The 13096-nt window shown below is 47.9% G+C and overlaps 1 protein-coding gene across 1 annotated transcript in view; it reads left to right on the top strand.

The window, feature by feature from the left end:
* The window catches only part of ABLIM3 (actin binding LIM protein family member 3), a 115038-nt gene that overhangs the window by 87523 nt on the left and 14419 nt on the right, over positions 1 to 13096 (top strand). Inside the window, exons 11-12 of the mRNA XM_084838677.1 lie at positions 1649 to 1678; positions 3526 to 3655. Coding sequence (XP_084694803.1) covers positions 1649 to 1678; positions 3526 to 3655 — 160 coding nt within the window. The remainder of the gene's footprint in view (positions 1 to 1648; positions 1679 to 3525; positions 3656 to 13096) is intronic.

Genomic DNA, 13096 nt, shown 5'->3' with positions numbered 1-13096 from the left:
CGGTATTGTCAACACTGACTGGCAGAAGCTCTTCGGGGTTTCAGGCAGGAGTTTTTCCAGCCCTACGTGGAGGTGCTGGGGATTGAACCTGGGACCTTCCATGTGCAAAGCAGCTGCTCTACTATTGAGCTATGGCCCTTCTCAGAGCTACCCCTCTAGAAAGGGTTACAGTGGAAAGTGCAAGACAGAGGTCCAGCAGATTAACCGCCTCCTTATTAACCATCAGACCAGGACACAAATATGCTAATTCCCTTAGCCCAGTGCCTCATGGAAGATACCCACTGAAATCAGGTGCAGCTGCCCCTCTGTCATAAATGTCATGGCAGACTGGAAGCATCATAGAGATAATCATGCATCAGTGGGACCTCCACTGGCCTAGGTTTCATCTTTCCGGCTTCAGTAGGAGGCCAGGCCACATTCTTCTAGTGAAGGCAGAGGCTTGTGTCTTCAGAGGTTCAAAATGTGTGTTATTAATAAGGCAGAAAATGCCTTGCAGGGGATCTCCTAGGAAGGCAACCTGTTTCCTGATGCAGGCAAGCTGACATGCTCTGGCATTTAGCAGGGACTGGCTACAAAGGAGGATGGGGCTCCTGCACCTTTAATGGTTGGGGAGAAGAGGGGCATTATGGGAAGTGCAGCTTTGTCATAAAGAGGCAAGAAAAGCTGCACCTGATGAAACTCCTCCTTCTACAAAATGTCTAAAAAACATCTCAAAGGCTTGTCCTTCTTTGCATCTGGTCACCCGAGGCAGGCAGAGGCTTGACTGGTAAGGAGAGAAGGGTGCCAAGCTTTCCTCTCAGATGTGGTAGCCAAAAAAGGAGAGCCTTGCTCTGGTTTCCTTTCCTTTATTATATTTCGATACTGCCCCATAGCTGAAGCTCTATGGGCAGTTCACAAAAATGCCTTGAATGCTTTGTACTCTCCTTTTCTCCCCTTGCTCATGCAATTCCTATGTTGCACAAAGCAGATGCATCTGTGCTGATGCATCTGGCTTGCACTGAGTTGCCCTGTGCTGTGCTTGATCCTGTATTGACTGCACTGCTACCAGGTCAGCAATGCTGTGTTGGTGCAGTCAGAAACCCCCAACAATGGTGTTGGCATGGGCTTTCTAAAAAGACACTCATTTTCTGTGGTACTTGAGACATCCCTCCTTTCCTCATGTAAATATGTGCTGAAGACACTCTTTCTGTTTTGTGGAGGAAAAGGGACAGCTCAAGATGAACCTGTAGGCTGGATCAGAACCATTTTCCCTACTGACATCTTAAAATTATGACCAAAGACTGTGGCTCAGTGCAGGCTGTTTATTGAAGGAGAGGGTAGTCAGGAGCATTTATATATTTGAGAGGGAAAGAAGTATTGGGCTCTGTTTGTTGGTTAGCTGGGTTTTTTTCCCCTCACACTAGAAGAGGAACATGTCACTAGTTTTGCCACCTTTTCATGGTCATTTTGGAGTCTCTCTCCTGGGTTTTCTCAATGCCCTGACAGCTCTAATAAGGCTGCAGTTTTGCCAAGCAGACTGTAACTTGGGGGAAGATGAACTGTGTTATGGCTCTGAGTAGTCATGTCAGCTTGTAATCACTTTTTCCTTTCTTTCTTTCCTCACTCTTCACTCCCTTGTGGCTTGTCTCTGGCCTCCTGTCACTTCTAGTCTCTTGGAACGTTGTCTCCGTATTCTCAGGTAATCATATAGAATGCCAGGCTAATGTAGGAGGACTCATTCGGCCAGGGCTTGTAGGGTTAGAGCTGACGAAGCATTTGCTAAGACCTCAGCCAAGAAGACCGCAACACTCAGTTCTGAGGAGGACTGAACTGAACTGCTACTGATCCTGGGGGTTACTCTGTAGAAGGTAGAAGTTATCCCAGAGGATATTAGATTAGGAGAGCTCATGGTAAAGCCAGTTGTTTTTGTGATTACATATGCACACACTCCCTGCCCTCCACTGTGAAAAAAAGGAGACTGCACAAAAAGTAGAGGGTAGAATTTGTGCCTTGGGCCTAATGTGCATGTACCTGCTACAGAGAGAGAGAGGGGTTGGTGTAAAGCCGTACAACACCAAAGCAACAAGGAGGCTCTGGATCCACTATGGATGCAGCCAGTCTTAAGGTAAAATATATAAGAAAGACAGAGTAACAACAGAGTATACTCTGGGCCGATCTACACTGTGCCCGCCATCGCAATGAATTCAGTGTCCCGTCAGGTTAAACGCTCTCGCATTAAAACGTGATTATTCACACTCACCCATTTTCCCCGTGGCAGTGCTTCATCGAATGCGCGAGCTTGGTTCACACTTGAGCACTGTGCTGTTTTCCTGCTGTTTTCCTGCGCATGCTTGTCTGATCTTGGATGCTAAGCGGGGTCAGCCCCGCTCAGTAGTTGGATGGGTGACCGCTTGGGAATCAGGCTTCCTGCACTGAGGAGGGGGTTGTTCTATCCCTTCAAATGAAATTAAGTTTTACCCCCTCCTATCCCCCGCTCTGGATGTTTTTTTTTAAATTAAGGCATTATCCTCGCCGAATCAGGGCTTCTCCACGATGTGTTTTTTTTTCTAATTCAGGCATGATCTTCGAAGATTCGAAGTTGTGAAGCTTCACAGCTTCGAATCTTCAAAGATCATGCCTGAATTAGAAAAAAAACACATCGCGGAGAAGCCCTGATTCGGCGAGGATAATGCCTTAATTAAAAAAAAACACACATCCAGAGCGGGGGATAGGAGGGGGCAAAACGTAATCTCATTTGAAGGGATAGAACAACCCCCTGCTCAGTGCAGGAAGCCTGATTCCCAAGCGGTTGCCCATCCAAGTACTGACCGGGGCTGACCCCGCTTAGCTTCCGAGATCAGACAAGCGCACGCACATCCAGCCCTTTGCTTGTTGCTGAGGAAACGGGGGCTGCTGAGGAAGCTATGCGATCAGTAGCCGGAAGAAGACATGGGGCCGTTGAGAACTGTGATTGGACAGGAGGGAAATACAAACACCACTGTATATGGACAGGCAGGGGAGGGGACTACGACCGGATATGGTAGCGAAGACGGAAAATCAGAGCACATTAAGGGGAAATACTGGGATATCAGGGTATTGAAAGCAGGAGCACGGAAGTGGGAAATTCCGGTTCCAATTTGAGGCGGGTACTGCGTAGTGTGAAAGGCAGGCAGTGAAACCTCATTGGAAGCGAAAAAAGGCGGTAAATGTAGATCCAGCCAGTGTTGTTAGTTTTTCTGTCTGCACTCACATACATAAAAATATAACACACACACACACACACACATGCACACACCACCTTTCCACCAAATACTAGGGCTCAAGGTGGCAAACAATTACATCCAGACTAAAAACAAAATCTTAATTACAACAGAACATAATAACAAATAATTGAAAACACAACAATAAAAGAAATAAACAGCACCAACCCATTAAAACCCCTTTCAGTAGCAGGCAGCTTATATGCCGAAGACTTGCCTGAATAAAAATATATCCGCCTGCCTACAGTTTGTGTCTTTTATTCTCAGTTCTCTTTTCCTTTTCCAGGACATTTATGAAAGCATGGACATCAGACAGAGGAGAGCCTCCAGCCCAGGCTACATTGACTCCCCCACCTACAGCCGCCAAGGCATGTCTCCGACTATCCCACGCTCTCCGCATCATTATTACCGCTCAGGTAAGGGCACGGCTCAGGATTCAGCTGAGCACACTTGCCAATCAGAAACCAGCTCCGCACCATCACCAACAGGACATACACACTTCTCTCTGAGGGGCTTTCAGTGCCAGGACATCCTTCCATGTTCCCAGAAGAGCTTGCGCCATAACATCTTCCCTCCCGGGAGAAGAAAGGAAGGGCAAAAATGACATCCCCATGGCAGGCTCCTCTGTTGCGTAGGATCACTTCTTGACAAGCAGCCAGGTACACTATGGTCTGTCCTCAGAATAGAGATCAGTTTATTACTGGGACTTCACTCCACTGTGCATACACCATTCTCCTTTTTCGGTGGCAAGTTCAAAATGATGATTCCATGCTAGACATGGAAAGGAGTGGATGATGAGGGAAGCAACCGATGCCGCAGAATTCATACGCACACCGGCAGAGGTGCTAGGGGATTCTTCTTCACCACTGGGTGTTTTCTGACATGTTGCACTAGGAAGACGGCAGAGCAGGGAAGAAAAAACACAGATAAAAGCATGTCCCGCAGAATTGTCTTATTATTCCGGTCTCCTGTAATGTATCTGCTCATCAGAACCTCGCCCTCTGCCAAAGCGAAGCCTCTGGGACAGTTGTCGCTGAACTCTGCACCACTGGTGCCAGCTAGTGCTGCTGCTGCTGGGTAAACCCTGGCATGGAGTGTCTGGTACTCCTGGAATGGGTTTAGAACTGCCACTGATGACATGCACCTGTGGAATTCCCCTCTGGCTCCTGTTCATGTGTGAACCCAACACTCTTCCCTCACCATGATGTGCAGCAGTCACCACTACATCCTCCCCTCCACCCATGCATCCCCCTCATGGATTCACAGGTGGCTTGCTACTCGTCTAACATGGCTGCTTTTAACACCAATTTTCCTCTGCCTCTCTCTTTCTTCCTCTGCTGCTCCCTCCAATCTGCTCTTTCAAGGGACAGAGAGCGGGCGCAGCTCCCCCTACTATAGCCAGTTAGATGTGAGGTCTTCTACACCAACCTCATACCAAGCTCCTAAGCATTTCCACATTCCAGGTAGGCTCTGGAGGCCTCTGGCCAGCCTGTGAAGGAGCGCCGTTATTTTTTATTTGGGGGGCATGCGTGCATGCATGTGCCAGATGTGTACCTTGCATGAGTAGTGCTATTGCCAGCCTAGAGTAAGCTAGCCAACAGCAAAAGACATCCGCATGATAGAGGCCATCCATAAACAAGATCTGTAGCCTTAGCCCCATCTCTGCCAAAGTCTGGTTTCCCCTTGCCTTCCCACTCCTCCCTCCCTCCCTCCCTCCCTCCCTCGCTGCCTCTTTCTTATGCAAGGGAAAGATTCTCCTGCTCCTTTCGTTGCTTTCTCTTCCCTCCAGGACCACAGGGCAAAGCTTGTCTGTCAGCTAAGAGCTCTTCTACACCCATCCTTGACAGATAATTTATCTTATACTCCTCCTGCTCCCCTCAGGGCCCGCTGCACCCTTCCCCCAGATTTCTCTGGGCTTGCCAGATGGCTGCTCCCCTCCAGCAGAGACTCCAGGGGCCACCAGGTAAGGGCCACTGCCCCGCCCCTCCTGCAGAGAAGGGGAGGGGGGAGTCCACACCTGTCCCTGGTCAGTATGCAAGAACATGTATGCCCTCCCCACCTGCCTGCCTGCACAGTCTTCAACCAGCTAGGCTCACACCAGGCAAATCTGGAGTCATTGGTGCACTCAAAGCACATGAGGCCCACACCTGCCCAGATGCAGGCCTGTAGGCACTGGGAGCCCTCCTCAAGCCCTCAGCCTAGAACTAGCACAAGTCAAGCCTGGGCTCCTTCCCAAGCCTTTTGAGACACACCCTCATACATGAAATGTATGAAATGAGCCTCAAACCACTTGCAAGATTTTGATCCCAGTCATCCGGCCAGAAAGGGCCAGAAAGGGAAGCACAGGTTCATTAGGGAGGAGCGTGTATGGTTCATGGTGGATGAAGTCAGGCAATAGTTTCTTTCCCCCACAACACGCACACACACCTTTGGGATTTGATTTTTCTCCCCTCCATGCTCTGTCTGTCAGAGTCGAGATTTTATTTGTCATTTGGTCCTTCTGGCAGTGGTCCAAGTTAGCACCCTGGGATAAGGCTCTTCCAGACTTGTGGGGGCTCGTCATCTCAGCAGGTTCCCCGGAGCAGTGGAGGGGGTGAAGCGGACCTGGAGTTGTGCAGTGCTGTGTTCAGCCCTCTGTGTAATCAATCCATGGCTGAAGGCATTGCCTGGACTACTTTCACCTCTCTCTGGAATCTTCCCTGACTCATTGCCCTTCTGCCATTGTCACTAGTGTTCAGATGGTTAGTCACCCCAGTAGCCTTTGCTGATGTCTTTTATGGATGGCCCTTTGCCTGCCCCACCAGTGACCAGCCCATCAGTAAGGCTTTGTGCTGATAGGATAGCTCCCGTTCCCAGCTTGCTTTGCTTCTCTCTCTCTCTGTCTCTCTCTCATCTGAAGAGACTTTGGCTGACTTGTTTTGCTCTTGGGCAAGGATGGTGTGGGGTTTACATCCCCGTATCTCTAAGGCAGCCTTCCCCAAGCTGGTGCCCTCCACGTGTGTTGGACTATGGGGTGATTATGGGAGTTGTAGTCCTACACATCCAGAGGGCACCAGGTTGGGGAAGGTTGCTCTGAGGATCCAACTCATCATTCATCTGGTGCCACTGGAAGACAAGGAGATGATGGCCATTAGGTCTTCCCTTCTCTTCAACTGAGGCAAGCTGCCAACTGGGCCAAAAGGAGAAATGTCTGCCTGACCCTGCATGCTGTTTAATGGTAAGCATGCTCACAGCATGACCTCTTGTGCACGCACACATGCTCTGTCTTATGGCTGTTTAGAGCACACATCACTCCAAAGAGAATTAATTCCTTCTTCCCCCATCAAACCAGCTCACAACCTATCTCTGTTCTGAAGATCCTTAGGATAAGGCTGCCTCATTTTATACCACAATCTTCTGGAAAAGCAGGGCACAGGGGTGGAAACAGAAGGGAATAAGCAGAGAATTTGATTATGGGTGGGTAACCTTACCTGCAAACGTGGTGGCTCCTATGACTCTTAGAATTTTACATGCTGGCTCCTATACCCTTTTCCTGTCTCCTCCTTTCCTTCATTATCTTTCTTTTTGCCTCCAGCTGCTGCAGAGAGTAACATCTACCGGAAACCTCCCATCTATAAAAGACACGGTACAGTTTGGGCATGGCTTTGGCACATATTTGGACACTCATAACCAAGTCCAGCTCTGCTTTAGCTACAGTGCTGTGCATTGAATGCGGAGTCACTCCTCCATGAGCTTTGCAAAAGTTATACAGAGGTGCCAGAATGGGACCTGATGCATCTGGAAAGAAGAGAAATGTACTGTGGGCTCTCCAGGGTAGGGATGAGAAGGACACTGTAGAAAAGTCTGGATGGACTGGACCCTTTATGGCTCATCCTAGGGGAGGGACCTTCAAGCTTTGACCTAAGGTGCATCCATATGTCAAGAACAAAACCTATGTATGCCTCCTCAATGATATTGCCTACGTAGGCAAAGCAGCAATGGGCTGTTTAGCTGACTATTCTTACCCTCTTATGAACTTAAGAAAACTAGGGGACATGAGATGAAGCAGGACCATAATGCCAATCCTGTGCATTAAGGTGCCCTTTTGAGATGATGATGATGACAGTCATCCATGCACATGGAACTTCACAGAGTACGAGAGGATAGGCCCTATGCAAAGGGGTTTAATATCTAAAGTTTGACACAGGGGAGACACAGGGTGGAATAGAAGCAGGAATGAAAAAGGGAAGACGATGTGATTGTTGCCAATACATGTACTTTGGCTTAGTTATAGCAAGTATGGGGACTACGTGGTATTATTCCAAAGGCTTTATAGAAAAAGTGGCTTTCGAGGAGGGATTTGAAGAAAGTAAGAGTAGTGGCATTACACAAGTGTTCTGGGAGGCAGCTCCAAGCATAAGGAGCAGCATGTGAAGGGGCATCACATGGTCAGAGCAATGAGAGAACTGCATGATCTTGGCAGAGATCAGATCTCTGCTGATCTTGGCAGCAGAGTGCTGGACAGATGTGAGGGCACAAAGGTGAGACAGTGCAAGACCAGAGAGGAGACAACTGCAGTAGTCAAAGTGAGAGATGAACAAGTTCTTGCTGAGGGGACGGAGAGGAAGAGCTGTAGTTTTGAAATGTTACCATATAAAGGGAGAAGTGACATGATTTGGCAATGGATTAAATATGAGGGCAAGAGAGAAGAGTCTCGGATAAAACCAGAGCTTCAGGATTGTTCGACAGGGCGGACAGTGATGTTGTTGATGGATAAGGAGGGTGTATAAGCAGAGGAGGGCTTTGAAGGGAAAGATGAAAAGCTTGGTCTTGGACATGAGATGACAACGAAGCACCCTAGTGGAAATATCAGATACGCACGTGGAGATGCAAGACTGGATGTTACATCAGTGCCATGGGAAGTGCTTTTCTGTGGGTTCATCTTACAGGACAAATACGTTTAAAGATCTGCAACCACATGGCCCAGTCACTGGCCTTTAAATGTTACTACAGCACCATGGGATGAACACTTGGAAAAGCAGCTCCCACAGCCCTGAAAGAAGATGTCAAGAGCACCTCCAACTCCTAAGAGAAGAACCCAGGAAAGTAAAAAGCCAGTTTAAAAAAAAAAGGATTGTCCCATGGGCAGCAAACTGCTCTGCTCTGTAGTGCTAAAGAGCACTACAGAGCTAAATTCATCTGTTTGAGTGCACTGTAGCCACATGCGGCCCATGGGCCACGCGTTGCCCACCTCTGCACTAGCCTTCAGCAGCATCAGTCAACATGACAAAAGAGAAGTCAGCCCACTCAGCATCCATTCTCTACTCAAACCAGGATGTATAAAAAGGGTCACCTGCTTATACATCCTCTGGGAGGCTAATACAATTCTGGGAGCCACCATTCTAGAGAAAAGATTCCTGTTTCAGGAACAAAGCTTAATGCTACGTGCTTAGCTATCAACATGCTATGCACTCAGCAAAGAGCAGAGGAGATGAAGGAATAAAAGTTGTGTCTAGGGTGGCTGCTTACATGTTGCCAAAAAAAAGGAACTGCATCACCAGAAAAAGAGGACAAAACAGGACACTGATTTGCACAATATTTGCATATGAAAATGTATGTGTATGGGTGTAAATTTAGACATTATAACTATCATTTAAACAAATACAGTACAGCTCATCATAGTGGGAAAGACTGACCAGGTGACCTGTGTGTCTGCTCAGTCTATTGTCCAGGTGATAACTGTTAATGGGCGAGGCCCCAGCTCTCCCTCCCTTCTGATAGTTCTTTGACTTTAAACCGGATTGGTCTGGACAGCCCATTATATAGAGAACACCTTCAAATAGCAGGCTGACTTCTGCCAGCTCTCCAAAACAGAGGACTCTCCTCTGTAAAGTAGAACACTTGCCCATCCTACTTGTGTCCCTAAAGCTCTAACCTGTCACACCTGAATGCCAATCTGTAACATCATTGCATTCAGTCTCACAGTCAGGTGGATTTTTAACAGGTGGAAGAAGCCAGACGTACAGTGGATCTGAATTGCAGATGAAGGAAGAGGCACTGCAAGAGGGGCAGGGCTTGACTCGCTTCAAGGCAGGATGTTCTGCACTCATGCACGGCAAGGGAAATTGCAGAAACAATTTATCTGGAGGCCTTTGGAGGCAAAGCTCCAAGGTCACAGGAGATGGCAGAGTGCCCTCTGCGAAGCAGGTCCTAGCAGTGAGGAGGAGGAGGTCTTGTTCTGTGCTCACCACTCTGCCTTTTGTTTTAGATGTCTTTTGCCTTTTCCGCTTTAATGTGGTAACTAGGTGTCTCCTCCTCTCTTTCCTTCCCCCTTCCCTATTTCGCTGTCTGCCTAACACCTTGCCCTGCTGACTATCTGCACCCCACTGCATTGTAAGTAGCTACCTTTGCCTCTCCTCTGTAGCAGCAACTGCATCGTGCATGTTTCTGAGAACCTCCCTGACTTCCCCCAACGAGCCTTGAAGGCTTTAAAACTAACATTTCTGCTCTTTTGTTAGGACATCAAATAGCTTTCTCTGAAGATTAAAAACAAACAAAACATATCCTAGTATACTTACAGTCACATAGTGCCAATGACTTCTTTCTACGTGCTCTATAAATATCCTTTTGTACACACAATCTGCAGTTTTGCCTGTTGTTTGACTGCATGTTTAAAGGCATCTCTTCAAAACAAAAATCACTAAAATCAGTTATTCCTTAATCCACTTTGTGCACTCTTGGGAGTCTTGAACCAAGGATGAGAGTTGTTTTCAGTTTCATTAAACCGCAATTAAAATGCAGGAGTGTGAGTGTGTATGTGTTGGGTAATTTAGTCTTGGTTAGTAATTGTGGGTCCAGAAGCAAGGGGTGACTGCTAGTCTGGATTCATTAATTCAGAGTTGTTGTTTTTAAATAATAGGATTTTGTGCATTTACCCATCAGGTCTACTGCTATTTGTTTTTGAAGATTTACTGCAAACAGCACCTGGGGAATAGCCAGCTGGAAGCAGGGTGGGGCTTTGGTAGGAAACTGGCACAGGGCCCAATCCAAATTGGGAGCATGTTCCGTATCAGAGCCCTGCAACTAGTTTTTCTTAAAAGTGGCCAGTTTAAGCACACTTTTGAAAAAGCATCTTTATCTTAATGTGTAGTTCGGCCCATAAAGCACCCCCAGCTTTCTTGTGAAACACTGTTTTGTGTCTCTGGAATGTGAATGCATTTAACTGTCTATTTTTTCCTTGGGCAATATCTGCTGTGGAGGCAGTCTTGGGACGACAGCATGTAGAGAGGGGGTTTAATCCTCCCAACCATGCTGTGGTCCTGTGAAAAATTATCTCCCCCATGTTGATGTTAGGACCCAGGAGGTAAGTTTCAATTGGCACTAATACAAGCTTCCCTCCCAGGGTTCATAGCAGCTTTGAGGGAAGGGCATGCAATTTTCATCAGGACTGTGGGGGTGGGCATAGGATAAAGGGTTTTAAAAACTTCCCCACATGTCACTAGGGATGTCCATTGCCCAAAATCCATTTCTTTTTTGGCTCAACAGAGCTCTGTGGAGTGCCTGACTCGTCTCACATTTGTGGGGCAAGCCATGGGTTTTTCCTGAACTCTGGGAACGTTTCGCGTATTTTTGTAATTTGCGCAAATAGAAATTTGTGTAAATTGCAGCCGAATGTGCATCATTTGGGGGCGAAATTTGTGTAATTTGTGCAGATTGCAGCCAAAATGTATGCAATTTGCAGAAAATATGCAAAATTCCGCCATAATTTTCACAAATTAAAAAAATATTGAAAATCCACAAGCTGGCCTGACTTGATGCAGATGGAGTCGGGCTCCACTGTGGAAAATGAACTGAAGTCTGGGGAGCTGAACTGAGGGAAGCTCATGAAGCTCCACCCCCCCGCAAACAGATTCCTCCAACATCCCTAAATGTCACACAGTTCTGATCCTGGTTCAGTTCTCCCCCTGCCCCACACCTACTGTTGTTAAAGGGTAAAAATAGACATGTTAAAAGCATTCAGACATTAAAGCCAGGTCTGGTTTGGCCCTTGGACACAGCTTTCTGAAGCATGGAACACGGACCCAGGGAGGATTTGTCTTTAAGGGTGCAATCCTATGCATGTTTCAACCAAAAAGTCCCCATGCTGGCTGGGGAATGCCGGGAGTTGTAGGATGTTTTTTCTATCTAAACATGCATAGGATTGTGCCCTAAATTGCTAACTAGAGGCTATGTAATCTGGCTATTTTGTGTAATACGCCCCTGCACCCCAGGCCGGTTGCCAAGCCATCCCTGAATGCAGGGGTCCCTTTCAGTATTATTTCCTGTTCCCTCTTTCTTAAGGGCCAGACTAGATGACACACCATTCAAGCCATTTGTAACTGAGTGGATGGTGCTTCAAAAGTAAAGGGTAAGCACGGAGGCCATGATCTGGACGGGGACTCTAGTGGGGGTAGGGGCTTTAACCTTCACACCCACACATACACATGCCTATGGTCCCAGTCTGGATTGGGTCCCCCGAGCCTGCCATTTGCTTGGAAGAAAAGTTTCTATTGGAGGTTTGTATTGGGTTCCAAAGTTTCTGTTGGGTTCTGTGCACTCCAAATCAGGACTGCAGCTGGGTGCAAAGAGCTAAACACATCCAGTTCTTAATCCATACTGGCCTCCTGCATCTGCTATTTAATTTTTTTAAAGGCCATCCACACAATGGCTAATTGCATGAATGGTGTCTTGTCTAGTTTGGCCCTAGAACTGAGACACTGCAGGCCCTGGAGTGCTGCACGGAGTACTGCACAGGTTGCCGAAGCTGATGCTAGGCTCTTTCAATTCACCCTGTCAGACAGAGGCTGCTCATGACTTCAGGAGGTGCCCACCCTCCTCCCCTTGCCTGGCCTCTTTCCCCTTTCCTCCACTTCTCTACCTTCCCCCACCCACTCCAGCTACCTGCAAGCGCTGCACTGTTTAAGTAGCCTGTGCCACAGACTCTCTGATTTCCTTTTGACGTAAAGAATGGGAATACAGGGCTGTATCCGGTGTTAGCCCTACTTAGAGTAGACCCACTGAAATGAATGGGACTGAAGTCAGACTAACATTGGATACAACCCATTGGAAGCTGCTGTATGTCAAATCACTGTCTATCTAGCGTAGTCGACATTGACTGGGAGAGGCTCTTCATGGTTTCAGACAGGAGTCTTTCCCAGCCCTATGTAGAGGTGCTGGGGATTGAACCGGGGACTTTCCACGTGCAAAGCAGGTGCTCTGCCACTGAGCTACAGCCCTTCCTGAACTCAGAGAATGAACAGTGTCGCGTGGAGCTGCGCTGTTTTCACCTTGGAAACTCCTGCTGGAGGGGCAGCTCTACTCCCAGCTTTACATAATGAGGGCAGGTTCCTGGATAAAGTGAGAATGCTGGGGTGCTATTACAGCTCGCCACTTGGCTGTTCACCAGGGGCGAGCATCACTGGCCTCTGCCATGCTCTGTCTAAGCTCTATGGGAGAGGCCACCAGTCATCGCTACGCCCCTTTGCCTCTGTGATAACATTGGTTGGGGAATGGATGTTTGCCACTTGATGTTTTGGAGCAAAGGCTCAAAGTACATAGCAGCAGACCCATTCATTTAAACCTGGGTCTCTCCTAATTGTGCATAAAGCGGGGAGGGGAAATTATGCTGCAAAATGGGTGGACAGGTAGGAGGTGCAAGACCCTCCCCCTGCCCTCAGCTTCCCTCCCCAAAGCCTTTCTCTCAATGTCACCTCTCCTCCCTCCCTGGGTTCTGCTACCACAGAGCAGCTATGGTGACTTAAGCAGCAGGTACAGGATGAGTTTGGCTACCCTGACCCTTGTGCCCCTCTTGCATTAAAAACTGGACCCTCCAGTCCTGT

Source organism: Heloderma suspectum, chromosome 2 (genome assembly GCF_057233095.1).
Source record: "Heloderma suspectum isolate Gila_16-S chromosome 2, 16-S_ref, whole genome shotgun sequence".
Taxonomy (NCBI): Eukaryota; Metazoa; Chordata; class Lepidosauria; order Squamata; family Helodermatidae; genus Heloderma; species Heloderma suspectum.
This window is presented reverse-complemented; position numbering and strand designations above follow the sequence as displayed.